General features: G+C 37.5%; 2 protein-coding genes across 2 annotated transcripts; both read right to left on the bottom strand.

Annotated features, from left to right (window-relative positions):
- Positions 1–13,879: 13,879 nt before the first annotated feature.
- LOC149161529 (uncharacterized) lies at positions 13,880–14,356 on the bottom strand. Its single transcript, XM_089434907.1, has one exon. The coding sequence runs from the start codon at positions 14,354–14,356 to the stop codon at positions 13,880–13,882; it is 477 nt and encodes a 158-aa protein (XP_089291033.1).
- Positions 14,357–15,177: 821 nt separating this feature from the next.
- On the bottom strand, positions 15,178–16,254 carry LOC149161528 (uncharacterized). The gene has a single exon (XM_089434906.1). It carries the CDS (start codon positions 16,252–16,254, stop codon positions 15,178–15,180), a length of 1,077 nt encoding a protein of 358 aa, XP_089291032.1.
- Positions 16,255–16,708: the final 454 nt, after the last annotated feature.

Raw genomic sequence — 16,708 nt, 5'->3', positions numbered from 1 at the left:
ATATTGAGACAATTTTTGTCACAACATGACTTTGGACCATGTATGACCATGGATTACCATCGTTGTGACAATGTGATGTTGGACCAAGATTTAGTCTTTGTCACAATGTGACCATGGTTGACCATGATTGAACCCAAAGGTATTATAAACCCAAGGGATTAATATTATAAATGCAAGGTATATAAACCCTAAAGGGATTGCTATTATAATCCCAAAGGAATAATAAACCCAAGAGATTAAAAACCCAATGGATTGATAATATAAACCCAAAGGAATAGTATTAAACCCAAGGGATAAATATTATAAACTCAAGGTAAATAAACCCTAAGATAAATATTATAAACCCAGCGGTATAATAAACCCAAGAGACTATAAACCCAAGGGAATAATATTAAACCCAAAGGATCAATATTATAAACCCAAGGAATATAAACCTGAAGATAAATATTATAAACCCTAACATAAATACTTGTCACAATGCGACGTTGGAATATTGTTGACCATGATTGATTTTCATATTGAGACAAATAAACCCTAAAATAAACATGGTTGACCATGATTTACCATCATTGGTTTTCATATTGAGACGATGTTTGTCACAATTTGACATTGGACCATGGTTGATCATGGTTGATTTTCATATTGAGACAAAATTTGGCACATTATGACATTGGACCATGTTGACGATAAATGACCATGATTTTTATCCCAAGGTATTTGTATTAAACCCTAGGATTAATGTTATAAACCCTATGAATAATATTATACACTAGGAATATGAAACAAATAAACCCAAGGAATTCATATAATAAACCCAAGGGATTAATTCTAAAACCCAAAGGTATTATAAACCCAAGGAAAATACCTTGTTATATATTTTCTTATATATAAATGAATGTTATAAATAATAATGAGGAACTTATCATGGACGAACTTATTAGAATTGCAATAATCTCAAATCCCTAGGAAATTGGTGGATGGGGAGCCACGTGTGGCACAAATATTATTTTTAAAATTTATTTAAAGTAATGGACCATTTTGCTAAATAAATGTTTCTTATATATAAATGAATGTTATAAATAATAATGAGGAACTTGTTAGAATTGGAATAATCTCAACATGGAGGAATTTATTAGAATTGGCATAATCTAAAATCCCTAAGAAATTGGTGGGTGGGGAGCCACGAATATAATTTTTCAAATTCATTGTCAAACCAGGAGATAACTCCTCAAATGTGATTACTCTATTCATTCAGGTTGTTCATTATTATATACAAGAGTGAGTGATTGTTTAGTTCATCTCCTGATGACTCTCCATTTTCTCTATTATTTATTTACACTAATTACAATTGTTCACCCAATCCCTGTGATTAGGTGTCAACATTCCCCCTTAATCTGAAGGGATGTTGGTGAGTCCAAGCACTGTTCTGAATCTTTCAATATTTTCTCTTCCAAGCGCTTTGGTGAAGATGTCTGAAATCTGTTCATTAGTGGAACAATGGCGGAGATGGATTGTTTTGGCCTCAACATGATGTAGAATCAAGATATTTTGTATTGATGTGCTTCGTTCGATCATATAACTTTGGGTTCTTGGCTAGATTTATTTCCGAGGTATTTTCAATCATGAGTGGAGTTGATTGTACTTGTTTTACTTGCAAATCTTCAAGGATTTTATCGAGCCACAAAATTCCTTTTGTTGCCTCAGCTGCTGCCACATATTCTGCCTCTGTTGTTGAATCTGTTGGAACTAATTGTTTGCGTGATCTCCAGGAGACAGCTCCTGATCCAAGACTCATAGAATAACCTGAAGTAGATAGCTCAGTTTCCTTGTCTCCATTGAAGTCTGAATCAGAGTATCCAATCAAGATGAAGTCGTCCACCTGTGTATACTTGATTCCAAAGTCTTGAGTTCCCTTCAAGTACTTTAGAACTCTTTTTGCAATAGACCAATGTCCCTCACAAGGCTTTTTCATAAACATGGAGAGGATTCCAACAGTAAACGAAATGTCTGGTCTGGTAGCAGTTAGGTAGTTGAGACTTCCTACAAGCTGTCTATACTTTGTTGCATCCTCAAATTCTTTTCCTTCAATGGATGTGAGCTTTAAGTTTTGTTCCATTGGAGTAGTCAGAGGATTGCATTCAGTCATGCCAATCCTATTCAAAATATCTCTAATGTACTTCTTTTGAGAAAGGAATATGGACTTCGGATGTTGATTTACTTCAATACCAAAATAGTAATGAACATAGCCCAAATCAGTCATTTCAAAACCTTTCCTCAATTCCTTCTTTATGGATGCAATGTAGATATCATTGTTCCGTGTCATCAAAAGATCATATACATATACCACAAGATATACAACTATTTTTCCAACCTTCTTGACAAACAAAGTTGCATCATTAAGATCGTAATGTTTGAAATTGAGTTTTAGAAGATGCTCATTTAGTTTTTCATACTAGGCTCACTCTGCTTGTTTGAGGCCATACAATGATTTCACAAGTTTGCACACTTTATGTTCATGTCCTTTTACAACAAATCATTCAGGTTGGGACATAAAAACATTCTATTTTAGATCTCCATTCAAGAAATAAGTTTTTACATCCATTTGATGGACTTTCCAATCGTTCTGAGCTGCTAGGGAAAAGTGTGTCCAGATGGTAGCCCATTTTTCTATGGGGGAAAAAGTCACCACATAATTGACCCATTCCTTCTGTGCAAAACCTTTTGCCACAAGCCTGGCTTTGTGCTTGTCAAGTAAGCCATCAACTTTATACTTGTTCTTGTAGACCCACTTGCAACCAATTGGTTTGGTTCCCAATGGAGGATCAACCAGCTTCCAAGTGCCATTATTTATTAAAGCATCATACTCCTTTTGCATTGCTTCTTTCCATTCATCATGAGAATCAACTTCTTTGAAGGAATTTGGTTCAAAATCTGTAGAAAAATTCAATTCACAATCATAAGAAACATCCATATCAACAGGTGAATCAGAGTCATCTACATCACCTCCATTTTTCCGGTTTGAATTTCTAGTTCTTGTATTTCCAACCTCATTAGGATGAGCACTTTTAAGTGTCTTTGTTAGCCACCTTGGGGGACCTTTCTCACATGGTCCAGGCTGCTCTGTTGATTGAGTTGGGATTGAATCAAGATTGAGTCTCCCAATTCTATTAATCACATCACTCAAAGTATCATCCGTTGTTGGAGTTTCATGCTGGGGAGAGAGTGCTTTAGAAGAAGATTCCACAGGTTGATCTAGTATAGGAATCCCCCTTCAATATGTGGAATCTGATTATCAAATTCTTGAAATGATTTTGCATTTGCGAATCTATCCAAGTGATCAAGTTGCCACTCAACAACATTGTCAGTTTTGGATGATTCAAGAAAGGTTACATCTCTAGATACAACAAACTTTTTATTGACTTCATCATAGAGATGGTATGCTTTGGAGGTGTTTGAATACCCTAGGAAGATACACTTACGACTTCTTGCACCAAGTTTGTTTCTATGTACCTTTGGTATCAAGGCATAACATGTGGAACCAAAGACCTTGAGATGCTTTACTAAAGGAATGTGCCCATACCACATTTCATAAGGAGTCTTGTTTCTAATAGGATTAGATGGAAATCTATTCTTTACATATACATCACATAGAATTGCATCAGCCCAAAACATCAATTTTACATTTTTCAAAAACATCATGGAGCACACCATATTTAAGATTGTCCTATTCATTCTTTCAGCTACTCCGTTCTGTTGGGGATTATAAGTCATAGTTGTTTGATGTTTGATCCCATGTTGGCGAGGATAGTTTTCAAATTCATTTGAAGTGTATTATTTTCCATTATCAGTGCTAATAGAGCCAATATGAGATTGTGCATCATTTTCAATCCATGTATGAAATTTATTGAATGTTTGAAAAGCATCAGATTTGTTCTTCAATAAATAAACCCAACACATTCTGGTGTAGTCATCAATAAATGTCATCATATATTTATTTCCATTTGCAGAAGGAACAAGCATTGGACCACATAAATCTAAATGAATGAGTTCAAGTTCTCTATGTGCTCTGGAATGTGAATCATGAAAAGACTGTTTGCTATGCTTTTATAGAATGCAAGCACCACATTGCTTAAGTTTCCTAGGAATTGTAGGCAAACCAGTAACACCATTTTTGTTCAACAAGTGGAGGCTATCATAGTTCAAGTGTCCAAATATAGCATGTCATAATAAAATTTATGGAAATGTACCTTCTTCATAATGAGAATTGTATGAGAAACTTTGTGCACAAGTAGAGGTACCCTGTAGCTTGAGAAGCCTTTCTTCTTCTATCCTCGTCATGACAAGTGAGTGTTCTGATTCTTTTCTCACCTCAAGCTTGCTATCAAACATATGAATGGAGTGTCCTTTCTGGTGGATGTGGACCAAGGACATCATGTTTCTCCTCAGCTGTGGGAGATATAGAACATGATGAAAAAGAAATTCTGGAACACCGTGCAATTTAAGCCTGATTGTGCCAAACCTTGATGGCTTGAGTTTTGATTTCTCCACAAAGTATACTACTCCATCAACATTGTCAGTAAATTCTTCAAAAAAATATCTTCTAAAATTCATGTGGCAAGTTGCTCCTGAATCAGGCAACCAATTTACCTTTCTCTTTGTCATTAGTTTTACCTTTGGGTTGGTTTATTTCCTGCTCAATTTTGTCCCAAGGCAACTTTCATGTGGATGCATCATGTGATCCATCTCTTTTGCAGTGTATACAGTGCAAATCTAACTTTTCTCCTTAAGAGTGTCTGCCCCCCCGTGTCTAAAATTTCTTCCTCTTCCTTTTGAAGAATCTTGAGCAAGATTCTTTTCTCTATGTGCAAGGCACACAATCTCTTCAGAAGACTGAGGGGCTATCTTCTTCCCAAAATCTTTCTCTCTTTCAGCATTTTTTTTCACAAGGGAGTCAAAGGTAATATCTTTAAGGTTTCCATTTGCTTGTAATGACTCAAGATAATTTGAGTAAGTGGGATAAAGTTACTTGAGAAAAGCTATTAGAGGAATATCTAGTTCAACATTAGTGACTTTGATATCATGCATAATAGATTTTACTTTTGATGCAAGAGCAAGAGGATCATCATTTTGTAATTCAAGGGTGAACAATTTAATCATGAGTTGAACAACTTCAAGCGTAGAGTGTGAGTCATAGAGTCCCTTCAGTTTTTGTAAGGATTTGAAAGTATTTGAAAATGATGAAATATGGTGACTCACCTCTTCATTTACTGATGCTGCAATCAATGCATAAGCCTTGCTGTTCTTATTTTCCCAAATGGCAAATTCCTTGTCTTAGGTAGGCTGTTCTGGCTCTTTGTCTCCGTTTCCAAACACATTCCTTTCCACAACTCATTAAAAATGAGAGTGTGTTTGATTTTCCATGATCATTCTGGATAGTTTTCCTTGCCGGTGAGAACTACTCCCACAATAGATATCAATGAATGCGTTTTAAAATCTGTACTGTAAAAATACTTTTGCTGCCAACGTAAAAAATTTGCACCTCCAGTGTTAAAAAATGCAGTTCTAGTGTAAAATTGGAAAACAAAATTCACTTTGATATATAGGACAAAGGTATTTTATGGGGGAGGTGGTTTATGGGGAGGGGTTTATATGTGGGGGAGGTAACATATGGGGAGTATTTAATACCAAAAAAAATCGAAAGGTCACGGAGTTCCTTCAGCATAGTAGGCATCAGATATTTTATAATAGTGAGGCGCAACCAGCGAGGAGGACATAGAGACCAAATGTTGTGGAGGAGCAACGCAACATGGGAGGAGGGGTCATATGGTCCGAGGAGCAGTACAGCATATGGAGTGAGCAAAGTTGCTAGACAACGTGGGAGTGACGGTATAAGGAGGAGCAACGACACCAACACTTATGGAGGAGCAGTATGGAGGGATGGTTGACTTCACCTTCGTATACCAGAATGCTGTGAGGAGGGCATATTTGTATACCAGAATTCTGGGATTGTGGTTCAATGTATATGAGCGTGGGAGCAAGCATGGTATGAGAGCATGGTTCACTGTGTATGAGCTCAGGAGCAAGCGTAGTATGGTGAAGTGGAGTTGTATTAACGACCACAACTGTATTAACATTGGAACTATATTAACCTCAATTGTATTAACACTAGAACTGTATTAACCTCAACTGTATTAACCACAACTATATTAACCACAATTTTATTAACACTCGCAGATAATATGTGAAAAAAACGTGAATGGGAATGGAGTTGGGCAGTATGGGCGATGTAACACAATACCCATAACCATGAACCAACGTATATTAATGAGCTCGACAGAATACCAACAAATATACCAGACAGCTCCTTCGGCTTCAATGCACCAATGTTTAATCTTTCATAGCTTTCATGCAGAGATTTGGGACACCAGGGTTATGCATTGCAGGACAAATTTTCTGTCAAAGGAGAGGGGCAGAGGACAAACTGCAAAAGAAATGGAAAATGGCAGAAGGGAGTTACAAGGGTAGAAAGGGATGCCAAAAATGGAGCTGGCTCTGATACCATGTCAGGCCAGGAAGTAACTCCTCAAATGTGATTACTCTATTCATTTAGGTTGTTCATTATTATATACAAGAGTGAGTGACTATTCAGTTCATCTCCTGATGACTCTCCATTTCCTCTATTATTTATTTACACTAATTACAACTGTTCACCCAATCCCTATGATTAGGTGTCAACATTTATTAAAAGTAATGGACCATTTTTCTAAATAAAATTTGCTTATATATAAATAAATGTTATAAATAATAATGAGGAACTTATTAGAATTGGAATAATCTCAACATGGAGGAACTTATTAGAATTAGAATAATCTCAAATCCCTAAGAAATTGGTAGGTGGGGAGCCACGTGGCATGAATATAAATTTTTAAATTTATTAAAAGTAAATGCAAACTAAAAAACTTTGTAATACACTACAGTCATTGATAAACATTAAGAATAAGCATATCTTGAGCATATTCCCTTAACAATCAATCTAGGCCCTCAATTAAAAAAAAAAAAAAGTCAACAAATCTCCTTCCATCTAAAGTTCATATATATATGCCTATAGGCGAATTATCATTTATGTAAAGGTCTCTTTAATCTTACTATCTCTAATGGCCAATTCTTCCCTCAATTCTCTATATATTCTAGAGAATCCATCTTCCTATCATTAGTATGCTTCATGCTCGTGAAGATGGGTGAAGTGTTCAACCGAAATGTTGGGCTCTTCAAACACTGCACACAAGATTCCAGAAGTTCTCAACAACAATTAATTAATTTATATATAAATTTTAATGATATATATATATATATATATATATCTATATATATATATATATATATATATATATATATATATATATATATATATATATATATATATATCTATATATATATTAAATATGACTATGTTGGCAACCAGTAATAATTAATTATATATAAATTTTAATGATATATTATAACTTAAGTGTTTAGAAAATGTCATTTAAAATATGAATTATATAGTTTTTTTTTAAGCTGTGGTTCACGGTCACTGAGTGGCCGCTACATCCATGGGAAAATATCGGGGCAGATCCACCCGAAGGGATCTGCCCGTAGGCCAATCTTAACAGGCCTAACCCCGAGGGCGTCGAGGAGATTTGACCCCGTGACCTCCCAAACTGGGAAAGTGCTTTAGCAACGGGAACTCGACCATTTGAGCTATCCCTTGGGGCTAATATGAATTATATAGTTATAATGTCTCGTTATTTATTTATATAAAAGGTTAATATTTTTTAAATATTTTATTTTAAATTTATTTTTATAATTTTTCCAATATCATAATTCAAAATTTTTAATATATTTTAATCTCCTTTATATAGAATTATTGTACTTAATCAATTATTTCAAGAAAATGTATCATACTGATAAAAAATTTGGAATTACTTTACTCATTTAATAATGTAAACAAATAAATAAAAATAAATAAATAAATAAATAAATAAATAAATATATATATATATATCTAACTTCATCTCCCCATTTACTAAGTGAAGCATTTGACCTTTCTCAAAACTAGTTCCTATTAGAAACATTTTGTCATTTCTTCAAGAGGCTATATAAATCCTAAACTAAAAGTGATTTCTACAACATAGATGGTATTATATTTTTGTTCATATATCTCATTCACCAAATATTTGAATTAAAATCCAGTGCAAACTAAAAGGGATTGTGAGAAGAGAAGGAAAGAGAAAAATGATTTAAAAAGAGTAGGTGTTAAGAATAAAATTAGGAAAAATGGAGAGTAAATTGTCAATATATGTATTTCCTAAGTAATCTAGTCACACAAACAATAATCTCTCTTCACTCTCCTCCCAAGAAATGAAAACAATTAACCATTTGGGTATATGATTGAAGGGTGTTTGATAAAGGTTATCTATTGTTAGATACAACCACAAAATTTTACTAGTGAATATAGTTTTGAAGCTTTGTTTGGTTTCACAAGTCACATTTACCAAGTGAAACATTCGAACATTTTGAAAATTTGATCTTCTTTGCAATAATTTTTCATTTCTTAAAAGACTATATAAATCCCAAACTAAAAGTGATCTCTACCGTAACAAGGATGGTGTTATATTTTTATTCATATATCTCACTTACCAAACATTTTAATTAAAATCCAATGCCAAGTAAAAGGGATTGCGAGAAGAGAATGAAATAGATTTAAGTCAATAAAAAATAATAGGTGTTAAGAATAAAATTATAAGAATTGGAGAGTTTACTGAAGAAGCCAAAGAGAATGTCTCAAAAATGAGAAGAGGATGAAGATCTAACAAACTTGATGAAGAAGATATTGTATAATAATTTCCAAGGTTGTTGAACTAAATACTAATAGAAATTAAAGTTCAAATTATTTTATAGGAAGTCTAAATACATAGTTCAGAGGGAATTATTACTAAATGACATGGATAATATTTTGAATATGAGAGAATGGGATATTCTTGAAAATCAGGTTAGTGATTACGAAATTGAAGGGACAAGTTTATTTAATGAGAGAGAAAAAACTGTATCTATAAATTTATAAAAAATTAATTATATAAGATAATTTGTGACTAAAAAAACCATACAATACATAAATACAGACTCCATGATACAAGAAGGAACCTATTCAACTAGTTTTAAATTATGTTAATATTTGAAAGCTTACTATACGAGATCAAATTAGTTGGAATTTTGTTTCTTCATTAGAACCACCACATCAATTAGCATTTTAAAACGTGTAACTAAAATTACCATAAAACAATAGTAATAAGATTTTTTTTGAAGGAAGAACTTATAATAACTATAGAGAATTTCACAATTCCAAACAAAAAGTGGAAGAAATGTGGGATGAGAAGTATGAGAAGACCAATGAAATTGTTGATAAGGAAACGAAAATAAATCAATAGATAGAGGTTTTAGGTGATTTAGAGAGCAAGGAAGATGCTTCAAGTTCTTGTCAACAATGGGTGTACATTGTTAGTCATTTGTGGTGAAGAGGGGCACAAGTGATTTTAGTAATTTTTATTGGAAGAATGTACATGGAAATTTAGCACAACAATCAAGTAGGGCACAAGGAGGGGTAAGAGGATTTAAAAAATGATATGTTTCTACAAGGAACATTTTTTATGCTCATGCAAAGAAGGATATCCAATGTCTTTTATGTTTTCAACTGTTTTTACCAAATCTTGACAAAGTTTAAAATAAGGTCCTTGTTTTTACTTTTGAACCATACTTTGCAATATATTTCGCGATTGCATGTTGAGAAACAACTAGATGAATTTAATCGACATTAGATTGCCATAGTTTATTGGCTTGAAACGTTGACCAAATCCTAGCAATGTGATTGATTCGAAAGACTTACTTCTACATTATGGATCACAAAAGTCTTAGATCTAAGATTAACATTGTAAACATTTCTAGCATATCATCAACACGTGCATGCTGATTTATTTATTTTTCAATTTTTTTTCACAAAATCGGTTGCTGGCTTATATTCAAAAGAAAAAAGGAGGGAGACAGATCTCCAGTTTTACAAAATGATGTTGGAATATGGAGATCCAACAGTAGATGCAGTTGATGATTGAGTCAGCATTACAACTTGTTTCCGTCGCTGTGAAGAAGCGAAATGCTGTATAAACTCTGACAAACTGTAATAAAATATAACAGGTTTTGCACTTCATTTTTAATTTTTGCAGATGTGTCGTGTTTGCCGCCCACTGAGGTTACGATCTTCCCGCAAGCCACCATATATGAAAACTAGATCACCCATAGCTGCAGCAGCATGACGACAGCGCCTTGTGAGTTCGAGCGATGCTTCCCAACCAGCAGCATCTACACTGTATCTTCCTGTCCGAGGACTAATAATCACTGACTTCCTGTCGCACCAGACTCCAGCTGCTGTATCCAGAACTAAAAAACAAGCAGTGCAAATATCTTTTATTTCCAAGGGTTTATAATGGAAAGTGCGTAAAAAAGTTATGCCACTTGTACAGGCAAAATGGACTAGACAAGGACACATCAGAACCTCCTGTAAAGCGGACTCGGAGGAATACAAGGTTGCCAGAGGACTAAATTTGGGAGAGAGACACTCTGTCTGGGGGAGCTGAGATGCTGTGTTCGTAAAGCCATGTCCAATATGCGCCTGAGACCGATAGGCTGGAGATAGGAAGAGGTCAACAGGAGTAGGAAAACAATTGATTGAGCGCGAAATGTTGGAACCGCTGAGAACGCAGAGCTTTGAGGGATTTGAAAGGGCGGTCCAGAGAGAGTCCGAGTTTGGTGCTGAAGAGGTTAAATCTGTGGTGGCCAATGCCATTGGATAGGAGGCAGAGATTTGGTTCTTCGCAGAGAGGCAGGGCAGAGAGCTTCGGAAACCACGAACAGTGATCTGCTGTGGGGTGGATCTACAAAGAGGATAGAGCCTGATCATGGCAAGAAAAAGTAATGGTCAGTGTCATTGCACCGAAGGTTGCCAACAGGGTGTGAGCAGGCTTTATTTGCCAATTTATCTGCAGTTTTGTTAAGAGATCGAAGGACGTGGTAATAAAGATTGCCTTTCATTTGCTGGTCCAGAGTATGGCATCGCTCGATGATTTGCTGCAGACTCAGATTTTGGGCTTTTCTGTTGCTTATCATCAGACCAATGATAATGGCAGAGTCTCCAATAATAATAGCCTTGGATATACCAAGTTTCTGAAGCTGGAGCAAACCTTGAAGGAGGGCGAAAGCTTCAGCCCTGTTGTTTGAAGCATGGCCCAGACCCCATTCATATTCAGTTAACACATCTCCATTACCGTTGCAAATAAGACCTCCAGCCCCAGCCATTCCTGGGTTGGATTTGGAGGCTCCATAGAAAAAAAGATAATGAGTATTGCTATTCCTGAGCCACCGAGAAAATTCTTCATCTTTCATCCTAATTTTCCAGCTGCATCTGGGGCTGTCTCTGCTATTGGGATCACGTCTTTTTTGTTCTATGCTGCTTCTATCCAGAATATGCCCTATGTAATTCCTTTCTTTGACTGTTAGGTCCAACACCTTCAGATTCCCATGACATTTTGTGGATAGAGTTTCCAAGTTGAGATTCCAAGCTTTGTTGTAGAGCTTTCTAAAATTAGTTTCTGTGCCTTTGAAGATCATTTTGTTTCTTGCTAGCTAGATGTTCTAGAGAAGTGTACAGGGCAGGGAATTCCAGACCCTTCGAGCTGTATTATTTTCTTTTCTTCCCCATGGGTAGCTCTTTTTCCATATGTGCAACACTTCAAATATACTAGTGCCAGGCACCCAGGGGGGATTGTGACTCTGAAAGGCTTCCTTCCAGCAGGCTGAAGCAAAAGAGCAATCTATAAATAGATGCTGGATTGTCTCTTCTTCGTTTTGGCAGTTTGGACAGCATGATGGTCCAATTATTCCTCGCTTTCTGAGGTTCTCAGCAGTGAGGACTTTCCCTCTTAAGAGGATCCATAAGAAGAATTTGATTTTTGGAAGGGTTTCTGCCTTCCAAACAAGTCTCCAATGTGCCCAGATTGCCGTGGGATACTCGTTGGTGCAGATCTGATGATAAGTAGCCTTAATAGTGTAGATAGTGCCTGAAGGATCCCATCGAAATTCATCAGCAAGGTAGCATTTGGTGGGCGCTATACCATGAAGATAAGTTTTCAGGTTGTTGAGACTGATTTCTGCATCTGCTGGTATATGAGGGAAACTCCAACCTTTCCAGGTTTGGGAGTGGGCTTCCCATTGAGAGATCTGGGCCAGAGTTTGAATACCTACACTGCTGAAAAGAGCTAGAACCTGCTGAGTACCAGGCCGTTGGCTTATGGGCTGTTGCCCCATTATTTTGTCTTCTCCAATTCTTATGTAGCTGCCTCCTTTGGGCACTTTGGAAGTGTTTTGGTCAAGAAAAGGTATAGCTTTCTTACACATCCTCCAGATTTTAGAGCATGCTCTATTGGGGAGCTCATGATCCAAAAGCTGGTGCCTTGGGTGGCTGAGGTATTTTTTTTTTAGAACAGTTTTCCACCAAGCATTCCTTCCAGTTATGAGTCTCCAAACCAGCTTGCCAGCAAAGGCGAGATTTAGGAATTTAGATGATCTGATTTCCAGCCCTCCATTCTCACATGGCTGAGTGACCTGCTTCCATCTTACCAAGTTGTATTTTTTTTTTCATTTCTCCCTCCTTGCCAAAGAAAATGATGAAGGAGAGCATCCATTTTAAAATGGAAGTTAGCGGGGGCTTGTATAAGTGTAAAGCAGTACAAGGGTAGGGAGGAGAGGCCTGTTATAGACATTTTTGTGCCTCGTAACATGGAGCATGAAATGTCGATAATTACAGGGATCCTCAGTCCCTAAACATGTTGTTCTTACCCCTAGAAGAACAAGGTCAGCAAACCACAGCACTTCCCATCAGTTCTCCACCTGAAAACACTCAAAAACAGGCTATTTTTGGATCATGTCAGCTGCTCCACTGAGCATCTGCGCTGGAATGCAACTGCTCCTCCTTGTACCTGCGCTGAAAGTCAAATCCAATGAAGGCTACCTGCGCTGGGTGAGATTGGCCAAGTGGCACAGTCATTCTGCAAGGTGTCAACTGCCCAGGAAGCTTCCAAACTGACACTTGGTTCAAGAGATTCGCCCTGTGATGAGTAAGAGGTACTTGATCTCCATGTGTAAGCAAGGATCTCCAAGTGGACTCAAGAACTGAAGTTTAACTGAAGAGGGAGAGGACACAAGGCAGCTTTATGTCAGTCTCAAGCTGACTCATCCTTTCTTCTTCTCTCCTATATATAGAGCTCTTCTATGAGGTCTAGGCAGGCTGGAATTTTGTGCAAAGCAAGGAAGTGCTGTTGGTTTACAGTTAGAGCTATTGGGTGATTGCTTTTATAGAGGTGAAGAGGAGATTTCTTGCTGCTGGGGAGGTGCTGCTGGATTGGAGCCATTGATGGTTGTAATCTCCTTAGAACCCTGTTACTTCTATCAATAAAGCTTTGAATGTTCTCCTATATACTTGTATTGCATTGATGTATTGTATTTACTTGTATATTTGATTCACTCTAATCCATGCATCAGTTATGAGTACATGTATCTTGTAGTCTTCTTCTCTCTGTTGTGCAGGATCTGTGTGTAGCTGGACCGGCAAAAGGAGCTAGGAGCGGAGAACAAGAGACAAAGAGAGAGGATAAGGATCGACAAAAGCGAAAGACACCGGTTGGTTAATCTTTTCTTCCTTCTCTCTGTACTTTCATAAAGGAAAACATTAAAGCTTTACTTTCAGTTGTTGCTAAGGACTGTCACCCTTAGAGTAGGGATAGGGTCATCCGAGTCAGATACTTTTCCCCACAACAAGGCCTGCTTTTAGAAGAATTATGCGCCCTACAGGGTTAAGCCAAGTAGTGCCCCAATGCTGTATCTTCCTTTTCATTTTGTCAATAATAACTTCCCAAGTTGTAGCTTTCAAGTTGCCGGCACTTACGGGCATGCCCAAATAAGTAAATTGCTCCCAATTCAGCTTACAAGGAACCCCAAGAGTACGAGCAATCCTATGGAGAACATGTGCCAAAGTGTTCCACCCATAGATACAACTCTTAAGATAATTTATCAGACCTCCAGAGTAGCTCATGTATTTGTCTAGGAGGGTTTTAAAACGACGGGCTATGATGTTTGAAGCTCCCCCCATTAGAAGAGTATCGTCGGCAAACTGAGAGTGATTGATGTTTTTGACTCCATTGTCAAATTTGATCCCGGTGATGAGGCCCATGCGACGATTGTAATCTAGAGCTCTACTAAAAGACTTAGCCATTAATATAAAGAGATAAGGTGAGAGAGGGCAGCCTTGTCTAAGGCATCGAGAGGATTGGAAGGAAGGTCCAGGTATACCATTTAGAAGAGGGGAGATCCAAGGTCCTGTAATGTAGGCTTTGATAAGGCTAATAAAGGATGTGGCAAATCCCATTTTTTCAAGCACAGCAAATAGGAAGGAATGTCTGACACGGTCAAAGGCATTGGCTAAGTCTAACTTCAAGATGAAGCCTTTCTCATTTCGGGTTTGACTGGAGTGTATGGCCTCTTGGACAAGAAGGATGGAGTCCGTAATTTTCCTATTGGCCAAAAAACCCCCTTGATTTTCAGATATGAGAGTGGGGAGGATAGGTTTTAGACGAGTAGCCAAGATTTTTGTCAAAATTTTATATGATGAGTTACACAAGGATATTGGGCGAAAGCGTGAGAAAGTCAAAGGTCGATTTTCTTTAGGGATAAGGGCAAGATGGGTGGCATTAGTGAATCCTCCAATTTTGCATTTACGTTGGACCCATCTTAGCATTTTGACAAGATCTTTTTTTATTACTCCCCAGTATGTTCTATAGAAATAGATAGGAAAGCCATCTGGACCTGGGGCTTTATCTGGCTAGAGAGCCCAGATGGCATCATGTATTTCTTCTTCATTGATCTCCTTAGTCAAGTCTGCATTAATATCCTCACTGACTCCTTTGGGCATATGCTGTAGGAAGTCTGAATAATCCTCTGTTTCCTTTGTCTCAGTTAGGAGAGTGCTGTAATAGGTTGAGGCAGTTTGCTTGATAGCTTCTTGGGTTTTTTGAGGGCGGCCTTCCTCATCGTTGATCATGGTGACATTATTTCTGACTTAATTCTCCATTTCTGCTCTTCTTCTCTATTAACCCGGTACAACTGATAATATATATCACTTTCTAATGCTTTATCCTCTTGGGACAGCCCATTTTCCTCAATTTTTCTGTGAGTTTCTTTCAATTTATTTTTTAGCTCGTCTTTGACATTTTCTGGTTCTTTGTAATGCTGCTTCACCCATTCCTTCAGGGCGTGTTTTGTATTCTTCAGCTTGCATTCCCAAATGAATCCCGGTGATCCTTCTATATGATGATGCCAGGCTGTTTGGACAATCTGATCCACAATAGGATTGCTACGCCAAAGAGAATTGTATTTGAAAGGCAACGACCCCAATGGACAATGTGCTTCAAGAACAATGCTAATGGGATAGTGATCGGAGGCTGAATAAGGCAGAATATCAGCATGAGCAGTGGAAAAATCAGAGAGGAAAGAGGTATTTACCAAAATTCTGTCAAGGCGCTCCAGAATGTTATCTCTGCCCAGCCTGCGGTTGTTCCAAGTGTACCTCCAATTTTTTGGGATGATATCTACTAAATCGCACTCTTGCATGATGTTTTCTAGCTTTGCTCTATAAGGATCATGAGTAAAAATGCCTCCTCTTTTTTCATTGGAGTGTAATATAAGATTTAGATCTCCCCCAAAGATGATATTTCTATTGTCTTCAGTTTGGATGTCTTCCTGAAGTGTGGCCCAGCACTGATCTTTATCTCTGAAATGGTTCGGAGCATAAATGTTATAAATGACTATTTGCTTATCCTCTGCTTGTTTTTCTAGTGTGACTTTGATCCAATATGGATTGATAGTTTTGGATGTGCATTTCCAAGTATTTTTGTTCCACATTGTGGTGATACCGCCAGAAGCTCCTCTTGCTTCACATATTTGTCCCTCATAGTGCCTGAGCTGTTCTATAATTCTTGTCATCTCTTGCAGTCTTTGCTTTGTTTCCTGAATCATTACAATTCCTGGCTTCTCATGAGCTGTGAGATCTTTCAGGGCAGCAATTTTTGAGGGGTGCCCTAGTCCCCTACAGTTCCATGATATGACTTTAATCATTGAGTATTTGGGTTTCGGAGGGATGCTCGTCCCCCTTGCTCCTTATGTGTTGTTTCATTGCTATTTTGCCCCAATATATAAGTTTCTATGGGATTTTGAGTTCCCATGGCGATGTCTTTTTGAGCATTTTCGTTCCTTTGTTGTTTACTTGATTTCCTACCAGGTCCTTTTTTTTGAGATTCTTGATTGATTCCATGCTCTTTCGAGGAGCTTCTAGTAGATCGGGGTGGGGGTGGGGCGAGGGAATGGGAGGGGGAGGATTGAGAAAGAGAAAGAAGGATGGGGGGGTCATTTTCAAGGGGGATTAGGGGGTCATTATCAGGGAGAGAGAGGGCGCCAAAGGGATTTGAAGAGATCAGGGGAGAACCAGTGGATGGCCCCGAGGTGGGGAAGATGGGTGGACCAAGAGGAGAGGAGGGAGAAGGGACAGCTGAGGAGGAGGCTTTGGGCGGAG

The sequence above is a fragment of the Pinus tabuliformis genome, chromosome 5_2, assembly GCF_031772625.1.
Source record: "Pinus tabuliformis cultivar Carrire ecotype Pingquan chromosome 5_2, CPIR1, whole genome shotgun sequence".
Taxonomy (NCBI): Eukaryota; Viridiplantae; Streptophyta; class Pinopsida; order Pinales; family Pinaceae; genus Pinus; species Pinus tabuliformis.
This window is presented reverse-complemented; position numbering and strand designations above follow the sequence as displayed.

Excerpts from the sequence above, each read along its gene's own strand:
- LOC149161529 (XM_089434907.1), bottom strand. The coding sequence starts at position 14,356 with ATGGCTAAGTCTTTTAGTAGAGCTCTAGATTACAATCGTCGCATGGGC.
- LOC149161528 (XM_089434906.1), bottom strand. The coding sequence starts at position 16,254 with ATGATTAAAGTCATATCATGGAACTGTAGGGGACTAGGGCACCCCTCA.